At 40.5% G+C, this 17494-nt stretch overlaps 1 protein-coding gene and 1 long non-coding RNA gene across 2 annotated transcripts; both read right to left on the bottom strand.

The window, feature by feature from the left end:
• Nucleotides 1-912: 912 nt before the first annotated feature.
• On the bottom strand, nt 913-1854 carry LOC125492829 (uncharacterized). Its single transcript, XM_048635557.1, has one exon. It carries the CDS (start codon nt 1852-1854, stop codon nt 913-915), a length of 942 nt encoding a protein of 313 aa, XP_048491514.1.
• Nucleotides 1855-14084: 12230 nt separating this feature from the next.
• Nucleotides 14085-16624, bottom strand: LOC130589769 (uncharacterized). Its single transcript, XR_008967417.1, has 2 exons — nt 15328-16624; nt 14085-14352 (listed from the first exon to the last, which is right to left on the bottom strand). It is a non-coding gene; the product is annotated as an uncharacterized LOC130589769 (long non-coding RNA).
• Between the last annotated feature and the right edge of the window lie 870 nt (nt 16625-17494).

The raw sequence follows: 17494 nt of genomic DNA, 5'->3' as shown, positions 1-17494 counted from the left end.
ATTTAAATTACTTGCCATGTTTAGTTGCTGAGTAAAATTTTCGAACATACTAATATGACAACTAAAAATTTTGGCCAAAAGCATATCAATTTAAGATTTTAATTACGTAATTGTAACCATAATTAACGTCAATCACATTAATATACTAATAATTGTTTCCTTAATTATATCGATTACGTATCAATTTGATTCTAAATCTTACAGATTTCCTAATTTAGTTCATTATCAAATCAATTATATGCGTGATTAAGGGAAGGAATTATTCTTTGATTCCCTTGCCACGTGGACCATCTAATTGAGCTTCGAAAAATACTGATCAATGGAGCATGCCACGTGGGCTTGAAAGCTCTAACTTTGCGCCACATGGCGTGAAGGATTCTTCTTTAGATATATTTACTAGTTTTGGGACCCGTGCAAAAATGCACGGGAAGTGATTTGCTTAATAAGACAAAATTTTCAATGAAACGAATAACAGACAACAAATTTTGTAATGAAAGAATAAGTAAAAGTTATAATAACAAATATTACAAAAATGTGTATGAAGTTGTACATTTTGGAACACTTCCTTATAAACAACATTTGTGGTTGTTTTGCACACATTATTCTCTTTATCACAAATAAGAATTTTAAGTCCTTTTTTGCTCGTGACTCGGGAAATAGCGACATATAGCTGACCATGACTGAAAACAGGCCTTGGTAAATACAACCCGACGTGCGACAATGATTGTCCTTGACTTTTGTTTATTGTCATGGCAAAACACACAGTCAAAGGAAATTGCCGTCTTTGAAATCTGATAGGAAATTTTGTTGAGTCAGACGGTGTTAGTGTCATTCGTGGGATGAATACTTTGTCACCAACATTGCTCCCTGAAATGACAGTAGCTTCGATCACTCGATTGCCTAAATGCTTCACTACCAGCCTCGTGCCGTTACACAATCCAAATGTCTGATCAATATTACGAAGCAACATGATATGCGCACCAACTTTAACTTAATACTATGATTTGGCAGGCCCGAGCACTTTATTGTGTTTAAGAATTCAGTAGAATATATATCATGAGCCCTTAAGTTCCCTTCATCTTTACTAATTGCATCACAACTCAAGTAAATTTTCTCATCACCTGTAATTGTGGACAACACATGATCATTTACCTTCTCAACTATTTCATTAGTTGGAGCTAGAATTGCTCTTTCTTGGAAGTATTTGGCTTCCCAAAGGTGATCAGTGAGTGAAGGGTATGTGCTGTCGACAATCGATGATATGGGGACATCTCCACCGTCTATAAGAATATCTTCAGTGATTTCAATATCGACTTCTCCATCATTGGGCCCTCCAGCTCTGCCATCACCAACGCTCCGTTTCCATTCTAAGAACTCCCTTATTTCATTAGCGGTAGACGAAGAAGAACATGATTGAAGTCTCATATTGCGTGTAAGCTTCGAAACCTTACATGAATCCCATAGAAACAAAGAGTTTAAGGTCGCAAATACTATATCTTGCCTTGTACCCTTGGGTATAACAGGCAGAATCTGTCTTAAATCACCAACAAAGACAACAACTTTACCTCCAAATGGTCGATGCAAATTATCTCGATCAACAACTTGCATAATGTCCTTTAAACTCCTATCAAGTGCTTCAAAGCAATATTTGTGCATCATTGGTGCTTCATCCCAGATAATTAGCTTTGTTCTCATGAGCAATGCAGCTAAGTCAGAACCAGGCCTAATAGCTACACACGTAGAGTTTTCACAAACATTGAGTGGAAGCCCGAACCTTGAATGGGCGGTTCGACCTTTTGGAAGAAATAGGGACGCAATTCCACTTGATGCTACAGGCAAAACAATTTCACCCATCTTCCTAATTGCAGCACACAATGTCCTCTAAATGTATGTTTTACCCGTTCCTCCATATCCGTATACAAAAAACACACCTCCTGATTGGCCATTAACAAAGTGCATTATTTCGTTGAAAACCATTAGTTGTTCTTTGGTTAGACATGGAAACAGTTTGTCATATTCCTGAATTAATGAGGGTATGTCATATGAAAGCTCATCTGCTATTAGCTTATTTTGACCTTCAAACACGACTAATTCATCTGGAAAAGGCATCTCACTGAATTTTCGAAAGCTACTGCCATTACTTTACAGTTTAGCTTCAATATCTGCCAGTGCAAAAGCTTGAATTTGTTCATCAGTTAGAGTTAAATCTGCAACGCGATAGAGAAGATTTAATATTAGCTGCCTTCATTTATGTCATCGTGATCCTTTTTTCGTTGCACAATTATTAAACATGCAAGTAAGCGATACAAAATGTAAGTATGCAAAGTACTGTAACTTGTACCTTTGTTTTTATGAATACGACGTTGTTTATATAGAATGTCATCAGATAGTAGGTGCCATGTCTTTTCCCATATGTCTTCTGGTTTAGATAAGCTACCAGACATAAGTAACATGCAAAATAGATTCCGCAGATAATGCCCCGTTTCTCTAAAGCTTGCCTCTGTTATGGCGTCTATGTATTCCTTGTCGTCATCAAGCAGCCCCCTTGCGTAGCAAGCTTCTTTGAAGGTTGGATACACTAAACCATCAACGGTTCTTATATCCTCGTAGCACGTCGGACCTTTTACAAAATTAAGGAGTGTTCTTAGATAGTATTTCTCACCAGAACCTGGAGCGTCATGGTATACCCTGCCAAGTGAGAACCCTTTCGACCTAGGTGCCCATTCTCGCGTAGGTTGTTTCCAAACAAATTTCGTGGGGAACTCTACATAAGTCAACTGTCTTGCTTCTTCATACTTTTGGTTACATTCCATCCACGATAAAAACTTTGTGCTATCAACATTAGGTTTATCAAGTACATCTCCCACGTCCATCTGGTCAGTGTAGACCACCGTTTGCTCCCTAGGTAGATGGAAACTCAATCTCTCAACAGCATGGGTTCGATGGTGAATAGGAAATCCATATATCCTCCACACTGCCTCACAAGCAGATATGTAACGGCGGTCGTAATACATTTTAATCTCTTCAATTTTTTGTGGATCATCGCAGCTATTTCTGTTTTGATAAGCGCATATTATTGTAACACCCCGATAATTCTCTCTTTCTAGAAAATACTTTTATAATAAACCTTAGAGAATTACCCAAGCATTATCGCCCGTGTGATAACGTATCGGCTTACTCAGAATTTTGCAGCGGAAAACAATTTACTAAAACCAACTTTATTAAAACTCACTAAATAAAAGACAAGTGTTTGAATCTTAAACACACCAACTTAAATAAATCACAAACTGAAGTAAAGGTGTTCCTACGAAAACATAACTTAAATTAAGCTAGGTATATATGTAGTCTCTCCATTCCAGATCCCCAATGAGATGCATCTGCAAACCTGTAATGTCAATGCAATACTGACTCTGCTCACCAGAAGGATCATCACAGGATCAATAGGCAAAGCCATGATCACACACACAAACAAGCACGTAATCAGCAAAGCTGAGTACTACATATCAGACATAAGTAATCCTAAACATGATACTACAAAAATAACAAGCAAGAATAAATAATAACATAAGTATATAATAATCTGCAGGCAACTTTTACTAAACTAAACTTAAACCAACTTTTTATCACTTAAATGGAATAGTTATTGGGACGAGTTGTCTTGCCTACTAATGTGAAATGCGGGCGCGACTCCTATAAAAGAGGAACCTTTGCAATAAAGAGGGATGGTGATCAATCTATTCCTAGAAAAGCTATGGCACACTCACCATAATCCCAACCCTTATGTCCAACTCTAGACGTGCACCAGTCTAAAGTCTATAACTTATTCTCGTTGCACTTTACATTAATTACATTTTATTACTTGTGTTGACACAACCAAGCAAATAACACATAATTAATAATCACACAATCATAACGGAATTCCTTTTTATCTTTGGATTAACAAGTGATCACAACTTATCAACCAAGACTCTTTTTCCTTTTCAACCTTTACCAACTTACTTGTTGAACCTAGCCAACAATAAACTTTACCTTTATATAGGTATAACTTGTAACTTACCAAATAAGGTCCACGGTCCTTATAAGATAGTAAATAATACTCAAAGAATACATGTGATACATGATTCACTTTAACTTATATTAATTCACTCACGAATTAACAAATAAACTACTCAACATGCTTGCATCAATCATTCCATACAAACATTTATAATCTGGTATGAATACGGCGGATTTGGTCAGTCTATCCACAATAACCCAAATGGTATCGTTTCCACTTCTCGTCTTAGGTAAGACAGTCACAAAGTCCATAGAAATAGAATCCCACTTCCATCCAGGGACCTCTAACGATTGAACCTTTCCCATAGGTCTCTTATAATCTATCTTCACCTTCTGACAAGTTAGGCACTTAGACACATATTCAGCTACCTCTCTCTTCATGTTTGGCCACCAATAGATAACCTTAAGGTCTTTATACAACTTGTCACCCCCAGGGTGCACAGAATATGGAGTATTATGCCCCTCATCCATAAGACGTCTCTTAAGGTCATTGCACTTCTATGGTACACACCACCTCCCTTTAAACCTTATTAGACTCCCATCATCATGGACTTTAAAGTCAGCTTCCTTTCCTTGCTTCATTTTCTCCTTTATCTGTCTAGGTGCTCATCACCAACTTGACCCTCAATAATTTCGTCGAAAACCGACACTCCCAAAGAAAGAGTACTAAGTCTAGCCTCACTTTCCCCAGGATTTAAGATTTCTAGGCTCAACCTTTGCATATCTCGACACAACTCCTCAGGGACTATTAAAGTACTCAAACTATGACTCGATTTCCTACTCAAAGCGTCAGCCACCACATTGGCTTTCCCCTCATGATACTAGATGTCTAGGTCATAATCCTTAATCAACTCCAACCATTTCTCTGCCTCATATTCAAGTCTTTTTGGGTGAAGATGTACTTCAAACTCTTATGGTCTGTAAATATCTTACAAGTTGCTCCATAAAGATAATGTCTCCAAATTTTCAGTGCAAACACTATGGCAGCTAACTCTAAATCATGGGTAGGGTAATTAGCCTCATAAGGTTTCAATTGACGCGACGCATAAGCTATTACCTTACCATTCTATAGTAACATACGACCCATACCATTTTTCGATGCATCACTATATACCTCAAACCCCTCATTTCCATCAGGCAGGGTCAAAACAGGTACAGAGGTTAAACGATCCTTCAAGATTTGAAAAGCTTCCTCACACTTCTCATTCCACTCAAACTTAGACTCCTTCTTCATCAAATTGGTCATAGGTCTTGCTATCTTTGAGAAATCTCTCACAAATCTCCTATAATAGCCAGCTAGACCCAAGAAACTCCTAATGTCTGACACACTCTTTGGAGTTGGCCACTCACTCACAGCTTGAATCTTAGCGGGATCTACTGAGACTCCTTCCTTAGACACATAGTGGCCCAAAAATGCTACTTTCTCCAAACGAAACTCACACTTAGAGAACTTGGCATATAGCTGGTTCTTCCTCAAAGTCTCCAAAATAACCCTTAAATGTTCATCATGCTCGGTTTCATTCCTCGAATATATCAAAATGTCATCAATGAAGACCACTATGAACTTATCCAGAAACTCATGAAAGATCCTATTCATCAAGTCCATAAATATCGCAGGAGCATTGGTTAACCCAAATTGCATTACAGTGAACTTGTAGTGACCATAACGCGTTCTAAAGGCAGTCTTAGGTACATCCTTATCGGCTACCCTCAATTGATGATACCCAGAACGTAAGTCAATCTTTGAGAACACACTCGCTCCATTCAGTTGATCGAATAGGTCATCTATTCTAGGCAAAGGGTACTTGTTCTTGATGGTAACATTGTTCAACTCCCTATAGTCGATAGATAACCTCATACTCCCATCCTTTTTCTTCACGAACAACACAGGAGCTCCCCAAGGTGATGCACTAGGCCTGATATAACCCTTATCCAAAAGCTCTTGCAATTGTGTCTTCAACTCACTCATCTCAGGAGGTGCCATTCTATAGGGTGCCTTGGATATAGGTGCAGTTCCAGGAACTAAGTCTATGGTGAGCTCAACAGCTCTAACAGGTGGCATGCCTGAAATCTCACTCGGAAATACATCCATAAACTTGTTCACTATTGGAACATCCTCAAGTTTTAACTCAGCTTCCTTACTCACATCCTGCACGCTACAGAAGAATAGCTCACACCCCTTTCTCATCAACTTCTGCACTTGCATGGTAGAGATAACTCCAAACTTCTTGGGTTTCCCGAAACGTCTATAGGAGGTCAATTTTCCCGAAGGATTTCTCAACACTACCTTTTGAACCTCACAATCAATGTTAGCCTTGTAAAGACTCAACTAGTTCATCCCAAGAATTACATCTAGGTCTCCCAAGTTAAACTCAATTAAGTCGGATGGAAAAACGCTCCCTCCTATCTTCAAAGGCAGGTTATTGAACAACTTAGTACATTTTATGACTTCCCCAGTAGGAATACTAATAGACAAGTCAATTGATTCGAATTCTACTAACCCCAGACTCTTTAGGACAGAAGACGATATAAAAGAATAAGTCGCCCCCGAATCAAAAAGCGTTTTAACGAAAACTGAATTAATAGAGAAATTACCCGTGACCACATCAGCGGACCTCTCAGCTTCGCTACGACTCATCACGAACATTTTTCCTGCAGGCTTATTCTGGTTAGGATTCTCATTTGCAAGCTTACTATAGTTTCCTTGGTTATTCTGACCTCCAGGCTTAGGACCCTGGTTCCCTGACTGATTGGACCCTGATCTAGCCTGATTACCATTCCCTTGAGTCTTCAGATCTTTCCCGTGCTTGGAGAAGCACTCATACTCCCTATGACCCTTCTTCTGGCAATAGTTACAAGTCACTAAATCTCCCTTGCAGTCTCTCCCAAGATGGTTTTTGTCACACCTCTTGCAATGGTAAACCCTATCAGGTCTACCCTGACTACGGTTATCTTGGTTGTTTCTCCCTTGGAAATTCCCAGTACCATTTCGATTTTTCTTGAAACTCCCTTGGTTACCTCCAGCACTAACATCTTTCCTCTTCTCACCAACTATCCCATTCTTCTTATCTCTCCTTGATTGCAACCAATAGATATGTGAAGCTCTCCCATACACCACATCTAAAGACGTAAAGGTCTCACCTCCTAGTCCCAACTGAATTTCATCAGTCAACCCTTGTTCGAACCTCTGAGCCTTAAGCTCCTTAGTAGCTACAACCTCAGGTGCAAACCTAGACAGGGCTATGAATTTGCTATGGTACTCAGAAATGGTCATACTACCCATCCTAAGGTTGATGAACTCTTGAGCTTTTTGTTTTCTCATGAAGGCAGGATAAAACTTTCCCTTCAAAACAACCACAAAGGCTTCCCAATTGAATCCCTCAGCAGCACTCAATCTAGTACCATTTTCTCTCCACCAAAGGTCAGCCTCATCCTTTAGATATAACACAGCTTGTCCCACTCTCATATTAGCAGGGCAGTTCACTACCTCAAATAGCTTTTCAAATTCCCTAATCTAATTCTCTAGGAAGGTAGGGTCAGATTGTCCCTTAAAGTAAGGTGGTTTCACTTTGGCTAGTCTTTCGAACATCTCTCCAGCAGTCTCAGGACGTTCGACCTTTTCCTGGTTCAGTTTCTCCGCCAAGAGGCGAATAGCATCAGCTAGCTCAGTATTGTTAGCCATTCTACTCTGGGACCTGAAAGTGTTGTAGCCTCAAAATCAACGGCTACCCTTATGGCACGTGGCGCTATCCCAGCCCTACATGTGGCATCTGTTTAGGCCAAGGAAAGTACAAAGCCTGCAAGTTGTGGGCTAAAGTACACTTTCTAGGAAAAGGTGTACTGAAAAGCTCCCTTATGGCCCTAAAATTGTACTTAGGCCCACTGAAGTAAAGCCTGATTCAGCTAAAAGGTAAAATGTACTAACCAATCAGCGCTTGCCACGTGTCCTGATATTATTGCTTAGCCAATCAGATGCTAAATTAGGGTGACATCAAGGTACACAGTCATTTCAAACAGTATAAATAGTCCTTGATTTCAGGGTGAAAGGTACGTTTTTCAGAGCATAGTACTGTTATTCTGCCATAAATTCTTCTCTCTCTCTCTACTTTCTCTCTCTAAAAGTTCCTTCACATCCCTGGTATCTGACTTAAGCATCGGAGGGGGAAATACCACCCAAACCTCCAGGGTGGGTCCCTTTTTTGCAGGTTGCTGGTCAGAAGTTTGCATCGGGATTTGAGCCAATCATTGTTGCACAAGTCTCCATTTTAGAACCTATCATTGGGAGTTCTGATATTAAATTACCAGTAGTTTTACGCTACATAACATTTGGCGCCGTCTGTGGGGAGACGCAACAATGACGGACTGTCATTCATCGAATGTCGCAAGGAACAGAAGTTTTAGAGTTCAGGTGGAAGACACTGTGGATGACGAGAGGCCACCCCGTGGACGAGACCATGGCCATGCTGCCGTCCATCTGGAGGGTAGGACTGTGACTCCAGTCATTCAGGAAAATCTTGACCGTCCAGTGACAGCTGGTCACTTGGAGAATCTGTTGAATGATTTCCAGGCCAGAATGGCCGCTGTCATGGAAGAACAGATTAAGACAATATGTTTTCTTTCAGCTAAGTCCAGGAGGAGAGGCACAGCGCCACTCAAAGGGAGATCCCAAGAGGGTCGTCCAGGACTAGTCGGCCACCTCGGCCAGAGATTGACTAGGCCGCTTTCCAAGGGAAAGCAGCCAGCTGTTAGTGACTCAGGAGGAAGATGGACTGGAGGTTGGTAGTCCGTCCAGGAGACAATATTCCCCTACTGGCCACAAGATGGAGACTGATGCTAGGGAGTATTTGGAAGCCAAGAGGGCGGCAGCTCAGCAGCGTTCAGCCTCTGGTTCCACTCCTTATATGAAGGATCCGTCCTTAAGATCCCGTCCAGAACAGTGGCGCGAAGCCATGGACCATCAGCTTTTCACCAGGCAAGAGAAAACAGTTTTGCAGCCAATGGTGTATAGGCGTCAGCCTTAGCTAACACCTCTTCTAATCCGGTACTAAAGGAGTTCCGGGAGCACATACCCATTGAGGGTCAGGTTGGGGCACTCCAGATCAATTGGCCAACTCCTTTCTCGGTCAAATTATGGAGTCCCCTCCTTTCCCAAAGGTTAAGCTCCCACCATTGAACCTTTGATGGAACAACAGATCCAGACGATCATCTATCAGCCTATAAGCATCAGATGTATGTCCAAGGGGTGGACGATGCTACTGGTGTAAGAATTTCCCAGCTACTTGAAGGGATAGCATAAATGGTTTAACAATCTGCCGCCAAACTCAGTGAACAATTTCACTGAACTCAGTATCCTGTTCACTAGTCACTTCGTGGCTAACCGTCAAGAACAAAAAACACGCATGCACTTGGGAAAGGTGATTCAGGTCCTAAAGAGGCCTTGAGAGGTTATGTGAAGAGATTCAACTTAGAGCATTGCAGATCCAAGATCTGAATGCAGGAGTGGCGTTTGACGCCTTCATCAGAGGTTTAAGACCAGGAAGCTTTAAGTTTGATTTGGTCAAGAAGAAAATCACACTTTGACGGAAGCTTTGAAGGAAGCTGAAGCATTCATTCATGCCACGGAGGTTTGTGCTGAGGCAAAGCAGCCAGAGGTGAAGAAGGTAGAAGAAGTGGTTCAGCCAAAAAGAATCCGCCCAAGAAAGCTGAAACTTGGGCAATGACTTCTTTGACCACCTCGTCCAAGAGAAGTAGGCGGTCTGAGCCGGCGGCCTCAGTTGAACCATAGAGTTCAACAAAGATCAATATTCCATTCTTATGGAAATAAAGATCAGCATGAGCTAAAGGCGCCGGCCGAAATGAAGACGCCTATCGTAATAGAGACAAAAGCAAGTATTGTCATTTCACAAGGATTGTGGCATGAAACAATGAATGCAACATTGAAGAGAGCATAGAAGATTGGCTCGAAAAGGTAAGATGAACAATTACCTACCTTCGTCAGGAAGGAAGTTCCAGAAAAGAGAGAACCGTCAAGGAAGAAAGATGGACGGGATAGCACGGATGATGATGTAGTAATGGTCATCTCAGGAGGATTTGCGGCGGAGGTCCAACAAATCCGGCCACAAAAACTATTTAAGGGAACTCAGTGGTTATGCTCACTAACCAGGCCGAGTCTGATCCTTTCCCAAAATAGTGGTCAGCGAGCTGGACCGAGGGAAGATAAGGACGCCGCATGATGACCCCTAGTTGTGGAATGAAGATTGCCAACCTCAGGGTTAGGCGAATTCTGATTGATACCGGAAGCTCTACTGATATAATCAGTGCTGATTGTTTGTCTGGCTGAAGTTTGATAAAAATGACTTGGTTCCTGTAAATCATCCTATAATTGGTTTTGGTGGAGGGATCATCCATCCCATGGGGACGTCACTTACCCGTCAGGGTGGGAGAGAAAGATGCTGCCAGGACGCTTTTTGTGAAATTTTTGGTAGTACGAGACTTGACGCTTATAATGTCATTCTCGGACGACCTACCTTAAATCACATCAAGGCTGTCATTGTGACCCACTTAATGCTAATGAAGTTTGAGTGTGATGGGGGAAGATTGGATCTCTCTATGGAGATCAGCAAGCTGCTAGGGAATGCTACCTCACGACTTTAAACCATCATCATGGAAAGAGAAGGCAGAGCGTCCAAAGGTCGGAGGATGATTCGGCCGAGAAGGTAAAAGGTCAGATTGTTGAGCTAAAGCAAGAAGTTGAGAAGGTTCAAGAGTACCTCTCCTGAGAGCAAGCCGTCCATGCTCTTGCCCAGCAAGAAGAGAAATTGGCATTAAAGAAGAAAAGCATTCATCTGAGGAGATATGGCTATAATGAGTCTGGGACTAGAACGTCCGAGCCGGTAGAAAGTCCGGGAAATTTGTTAAGGCCAGTCGTCCAGAAGAACATTGAAAATTGGTCCGTTGATTCAGATCAAGGACGCCTTGATCAAGCTGTTGAGAATTTGAAGATGTTTTGCCTATACGTAGAGGAAATGCCTGGGATAGATCCTGAGGTGGCGGTGCATAAGCTAAACATTGAGCCATGGCAGAAGCCTATTCGGCAGAAGAAGAGACACCTAGGGCCGGCCAGAAATAAGGCCGTTGATGAAGAAGTTCAAAAGCTGCTCAAATCTAAGTTCATCCGTGAAACTTATTACCAGATTGGGTAGCAAATGTTGTGATGGTTCCGAAGCCGAATGGCACATGGAGGAATGTCGTTGATTACACGGATTAAACAAGGCTTGTCCTAAGGACAGCTTTCCGTTGCCCAAGATCGATCGTCTGGTGGATTCACAGCAGGCCATGCATTGCTGAGTTTCATGGACGCTTACTCGGCTTCCACCAGATTCCCATGTGGCCGGATGACCAAGATAAAACCTCCTTCATTACTGAGAAAGGGTTGTATGGATGGCTCAGGATGCCCTTCGGCCTAAGAAATGCGCCGGCCACATTTCAAAGGCTTATCAACACGGTGTTTCAGCCACAGCTTGGGAGAAACATGGAAGCCTATATCGACGACATGATCGTCAAAAGTAAAAAAGAAAGAGATCATCTGGACGATTTGAGGGAAACTTTCCTCACTTTGAGGAAGTTCAAGTTAAAGCTCAATCCGCAGAAAATGCGTATTCGGCGTAGTAGCTGGAAATTTCGGTTCTGGTTGATCAGAGAGGGATTGAGGCAATCCCGACAAAATTCAAGCTATTATGAATATGACTTCGCCGTCCAAAGTCAAAGAAGTTCAGCGCTGACGGGCTGTTTGGCTGCTCTTGGACGGTTTCTTTCAAAATGGCAAATGTCACCATTTCTTTAACTATTAAAAAGAATGCCAAGTTTGAATGGACGGAAGAGGCTGAGGTGGCGCTTCAGCAAAAGATCATCTTCGGCAGCGCCTAGATTGATCAGCCGGCCGAGGGAGAAAAATTGTACTGGCCGTGTCTCCTTGCGGTAAGTGCTGTTCTCTTGGCTGAGAGAGACTCAGTGCAAATACCCGTCTATTTTGTGAGCCATGTATTGAAGACGCGGAGAGCAGGTATTCGTCCATTGAGAAGTTCGGCCTGGCTCGTTGATGGCCAGCCGGAAGTTAAGGCCTTACTTCTAGCCCATGCATTCTTGTTTATACTGATCAGCCTGAGGCAAGTGTTGCATAAGATGGATGCATCTGGCCGATGTTGAAATGGGCCGTTGAGCTCAATATGTTTGACTTAACATTGAGCCTCGAAAGGCAATCAAAGGGCAAGCTTTAGCTGATTTCATTGTAGAGCTTACCCGGCCTACGTAGAAAGCGTCCAAGAACCAGCAGAGGGAAAGCGTCATTGGACCCTATGGTGGATGGATCCGCAACTGCGAACGGATGTGGGGCCGGGATCATCTTTCAATCGCCAGAAGGGGACAAGTTTGAATATGCAATAAAGTATAAATTCCAGGCTTCCAACAATGAGGCAGAGTATGAAGCTCTCTTAGCCGGCATAAAAATGTGCAAAGCGGCTGGAGCCTTGGAGATTGAGGCTAAAACTGATCTCTGCTGGTCGTCAGTCAAGTAAACGGTGACTTTGAGTGCAAAGAAGCGTCCATGAGTAAATATATGAACTTGGTAAAGAGAGATCAAGTCTTTGAAGAGGTTCGTCCGATCAAGTGCCTAGATCTAAAATCATCAGGCTGATGCTCTTTCTAAGCTGGCCAGTTCGGCTGAAGGAATGTTCCTAGAACAGTCTTCTGGGAGGTCAAGGCGGCCAAGAGATTGAGGCCGAGGAAGTTCTGTTCTCAGCCGAGAAAATGAGTGGATGAGCCCATCATTGAGTTTAAGAAGACTGGTCGGTTCCTCTTGATCCTATAGAAGCTAAGTATGTGAAAGCAGGGACAAGTGGTTTGATTGTGGAATGAGACTCTATACAAAAATCCTACAACCGGCCTCTTCTAAGTGCATCAGCCAGAAAGGAGGATTGGACGTTTTAAAGAGCTGCATGAGGGAGCTTGTGCTTCCCACATTGGAAGGGATTAGGAGAAAAGGCTCTGAGGACTGGCTACTTTTGGCCGACCTTGAAAGAGGACGCCTTGCTCCATGCCAAGAAATGTGATAGTTGCCAGAAGCATGGTAACATCTATCAGAAGCCGTCCTTCTACTTAACTCCAATCCTCTTCCCTCTCCCTTTGCTAAATGGGGATGGATATTCTTGGCCCTTTCCTATTGCTGCCGGCCAGAAGAAAGTTTGTAATAGTAGCTGTGGACTACTTTACAAAATGGGTTGAAGCTGAAGCATTAAGAGCATTACCACCAGTGACGTCAAAGGGTTCATCTGGAAGAACCTGATTACAAGGTTTGGTATGCCCCAGTCGATCGTCTTTGACAATGGGCCACAATTTGAAACACCCAAGCTCCGTCAATGGTTGGCTTATCAAGGAATCAAAGCTCACTTTGCTGCAGTGGCTCATCCGCAGGCTAATGGGCAAGTTGAGGCTTTTAACAAAATTCTGTCGGCCGGGATCAAAAAGAAATTAGATAATGCAAAGGGGCTATGGGTAGAGGAATTGCAGCTGGTCTTATGGTCAATAAGGACAACGGCCAAGAACTCCACAGGAGAAACTCCTTTCATGATGGTCTATGGCCACTACTACATTAAAAGGCAAAGGCAACACACCAAAATCGTTGCAATAGGGCTAAAAGTCGTTGCAATAGGCCTACTGCAATGGTTTTCTACCGTTGCATTTGTTGGCGTTGCAATAGGCCTACTGCAACGACTTTTAGCCCTATTGCAACGGTTAAACGTGTCGTTGTCTTAGGTCAACTATCTTTTGCAACGACTTTGTTACTGGTTAATTATGAAGCATTTTTGGCTATTGCAACGCCCACGAGCTAAGCTAGTGCAACGAAAAAAAAAATTTCCATTTTTTGTGGGGATATTGCAATGATTATAATAATAACCTACCGAAAACCTATAATATTACAGCCTCGGATATATATTAGTAATAATGCAACAAAAGCAAAAGTGGTCTTAAAATGCCAAAAATAATTGTCATATCTGTATTATAATTTCCAAAACTAATTAAATTAAGAGTATACATGACAAATCCTAATTAACGAAAATTAATGTACTTAATCAAACCCAACTAATATATATTTGTTTTAGTACCACAAATACTTCTAATAAGTACATATAGATCATCTTCCTTCTAAGCACCGAGTACCGCATGGCTAGCTAAATCTGGCCGATAGTATGTATAGTGAGACGTCTACGTTTGATCTCCTCCAGATGGTTCATTATTCACCTAAAAATTACAACATTGTAATAGTTAGTAAACATACACCATCAACAACAAAAAAAGGCTAGTCATGTATAGTGACTCCTTTGATTTGTTTCCGTACGTATTATAAAAGGGATTACTTAAGGAACAAAAAAGGACCATGGAGACCCCTGACACTTGACACGAAAATGTTAATGAAAACTCACTACTCATGTATAGGACTCTTTTTATTTCTTTTTGTTTATCAAAGCTGATCAAGGCACAAGATTAGACACAAATGCAATTTAAATCACTAAGTCCTCGTCAGGCTTGACAAATTATAGAGTACGCAAGCATGATAATATAAAGTTTTAATAAGTTGAAAGTTGTAACTAGATTGTCTAGTTACAGCTTTAAACTTATTAGAACTTCATTTAAGGAAGAGTTTAGCCTAAGCACATGGAACAATGAAATAATCCTGAACCTTCATGTCATTGACAAATCCACTGAGTTAGTAAACTGCCTCTAATACTTTTACTAACAAGTTTACTAAAACTAAGTTATATAAATTTAGATAATATAAATTATTCTCGTATTACTTATAGTCTGCAAAGAAATCTATGGAAAAAAAAACTCAGAATAAGGGTTGCAGATTTAGATAGCTAAGTTCGTGGCCTAGTAAAGGATTTTCCTCAAACACCAAATAGGTGGTCTATATATATTCACCACAGGTTGTTTGCAACTGTTGCAAATCAGACTTTAGAATACAAAACTGTGCTTTCCAAGACCACAGGAGATGGCAACTTGACAAATAAGCTCCACAAATTAAATTGGGGACATAAGATGAGATGATGATGATGAGACATGATTTAGATTCCTTGTAGAAAATAATGTAAAAAGAATGTGTATAAATGGCGTAGGGTGAGAAATTATCCCAATAATCAATTTATATTTACATAGTTAATGTGTTTACATAGATTGGGGGACATTAGGATGTATTGTACTCATTCTGAAATTTACCATAATTTTGTAGCTTGTACTAGTATGAATCTGCCTCTTGAATATTATCTCATGATACATTTCTTGTTTATTATCTCATGCTTGTTGTTGGCACTGAGGAGAATCGTTTCATGCACCTGACAGCACTAAAAATGTCATGTTGGCCACACTTGCAACTCTTTCTCAAAGGCATATAATGATGGTTGCCATGTACTACTATAAAAATATAAGAGAAACACTTGAAAACACTAAAAATGATGGTGGTACATGGAGACACATTTAGTAGTACAAATAATTTTAGGATAATGTGTGGTTTAAGTATGATCAATGTGTTGTTAAATGATTTTATTTGTTCCCAATCAAGCAATTTAACCAGACTTTTTTATTAGTAGATCGCAGCATCTTTGTGATTATTTCTCATTAATATCTGATACTTCATCAAATCTCTTAGTATGTTATGTTATTGCCTCTCGCAATTAGTGTAGTCCTCATCCTTTGTGATGTTAGCTGGACTTATGTTGCATTCTGAGTTGTAAGTATTGCTGTCAAACATAGCTTCTGAAAAATCACTTATTAGTTCCTTAATTACCTCTGTGAGTGTTTGTCCTACTTTTTTGTTCACTCCATTTCCCTAGTTCTCTGTCCTCTCTAGGTTTTAACCCAAACAATATCTTCATGATTTCCCTTAGTTCCCTGTACTTGAACTTCCCATCTTAAGATTTTCACACCTCAATCTTAAAGCAATCACCATACTCTAGCCCCGCCATTAGAACCACTGTAAATTCACCCCCCACCACAGGTGCAACCGACCAACACCAGCCTTACTTCATCTCACACCAGTAGAACCTCTACAATGTTTTCAATTTGGTTCTAAACATACCAAGTTTACATCAACAAGCAAAACCAGAACTTTCATATCAGGCCTTAAATGTCATCACTCATCATAAGTAATTTTCAATATACATGACAATATAATTAATTTTCGAGATGGGCACAAAGGCACAACACATCAGACAACTTGAATCAAATCAGAGGTTTGCTGCCTCGGAAAAGCATCTATCACAAGCTGAATCACAAAATCTAATTAAACTTGTTCATACAGTTCATAGAAAATATTTCTCTCAAACTTCACATAGCAAAAAAATGGATTGAAGAACATACCTTATGAAGCCCGACTATGATCCGAAATGTTAATGCAGGAGGTGGAACAAACTCATATCATGCAAGGTATCAATTTAGTAGTACAAAGTAACAAAACCTACTTTATTTCACAGCTAAAATAATTTTTCCTAAAACATAAAACTCGAATAACAATGGATTGAAGAACATACCTTATGAAGCTCGACCATGATCCGAAATTTCCCCTCTTTGTTGGGTTTTCTTGATTTCGACTCTTTGCTGTCTTTTCTTGAATAATTTACACTCTATATTTATATCATATTACCATGGACTAAAACGATAACTGTAATATTAGAGAATTCACAAAAATCAATTGAAGAATTTACAGAATTACCGAAATTCAAGAAAGTACCTTGATTTTGGAGCTCGACTAGGTTTCGTGAATTTTGAAGAATTTCCAGAATTCCGAAATAAAGGAATGCACCTTTGAAGTTCGACTGGTATTCGAAATTTCACCTCTTTGCTTGTTTTTCTTGAGTTTCGGCTCTATGCTCAGGTTTTCTTGATTAATATAATTTGGCCGACTTGCTGCGTTGAAAACCTGAATTTTGCAGATATACATGAATTCAGGAAGAAATTTGGAATAATATTGAAGCAAATCTCGTGAATTCTCCCTCTTACTCTTAGTATATAATCACAATTAGTGAATTCAGTTCCTCCTTTCAGTTCATAGGAGAGGATTTGGGAGATTGAAATTTGTTGGCAAAATTGATAGGGTTGTTCAGTTTGTGATTCGATGTCAGTTACCTGAGTAGATGGGTTCCTATTTTTTTTTTTTTTGAGGGGAAGTAGATGGGTTTCTTTCTTTGAGGAAGATAAGGCTGTTTGAAATTGATGCAAATTTTCTTGTGGAAAGTAGCGTTTGAAATTTCGTCAAAAAAAGTGAGGGAACTATAATAATATGTTGAGCGAATTTTTTTTTGTGGGCTAACGCAACGACCTATATTACATTATTGTTATTAATTCATCAAATGCAACGACCATCATCAAGCCGTTGCAATAGATATAT

The sequence above is a fragment of the Beta vulgaris genome, chromosome 8 (genome assembly GCF_026745355.1).
Source record: "Beta vulgaris subsp. vulgaris cultivar EL10 chromosome 8, EL10.2, whole genome shotgun sequence".
NCBI lineage: Eukaryota > Viridiplantae > Streptophyta > Magnoliopsida > Caryophyllales > Amaranthaceae > Beta > Beta vulgaris.
The sequence above is the reverse complement of the archived record's forward strand: the minus strand, read 5'-3'. Positions and strand labels throughout refer to the sequence as shown.

Coding starts and splice junctions, on each gene's coding strand:
- LOC125492829 (XM_048635557.1), bottom strand. CDS start 1,854: ATGGGTGAAATTGTTTTGCCTGTAGCATCAAGTGGAATTGCGTCCCTA.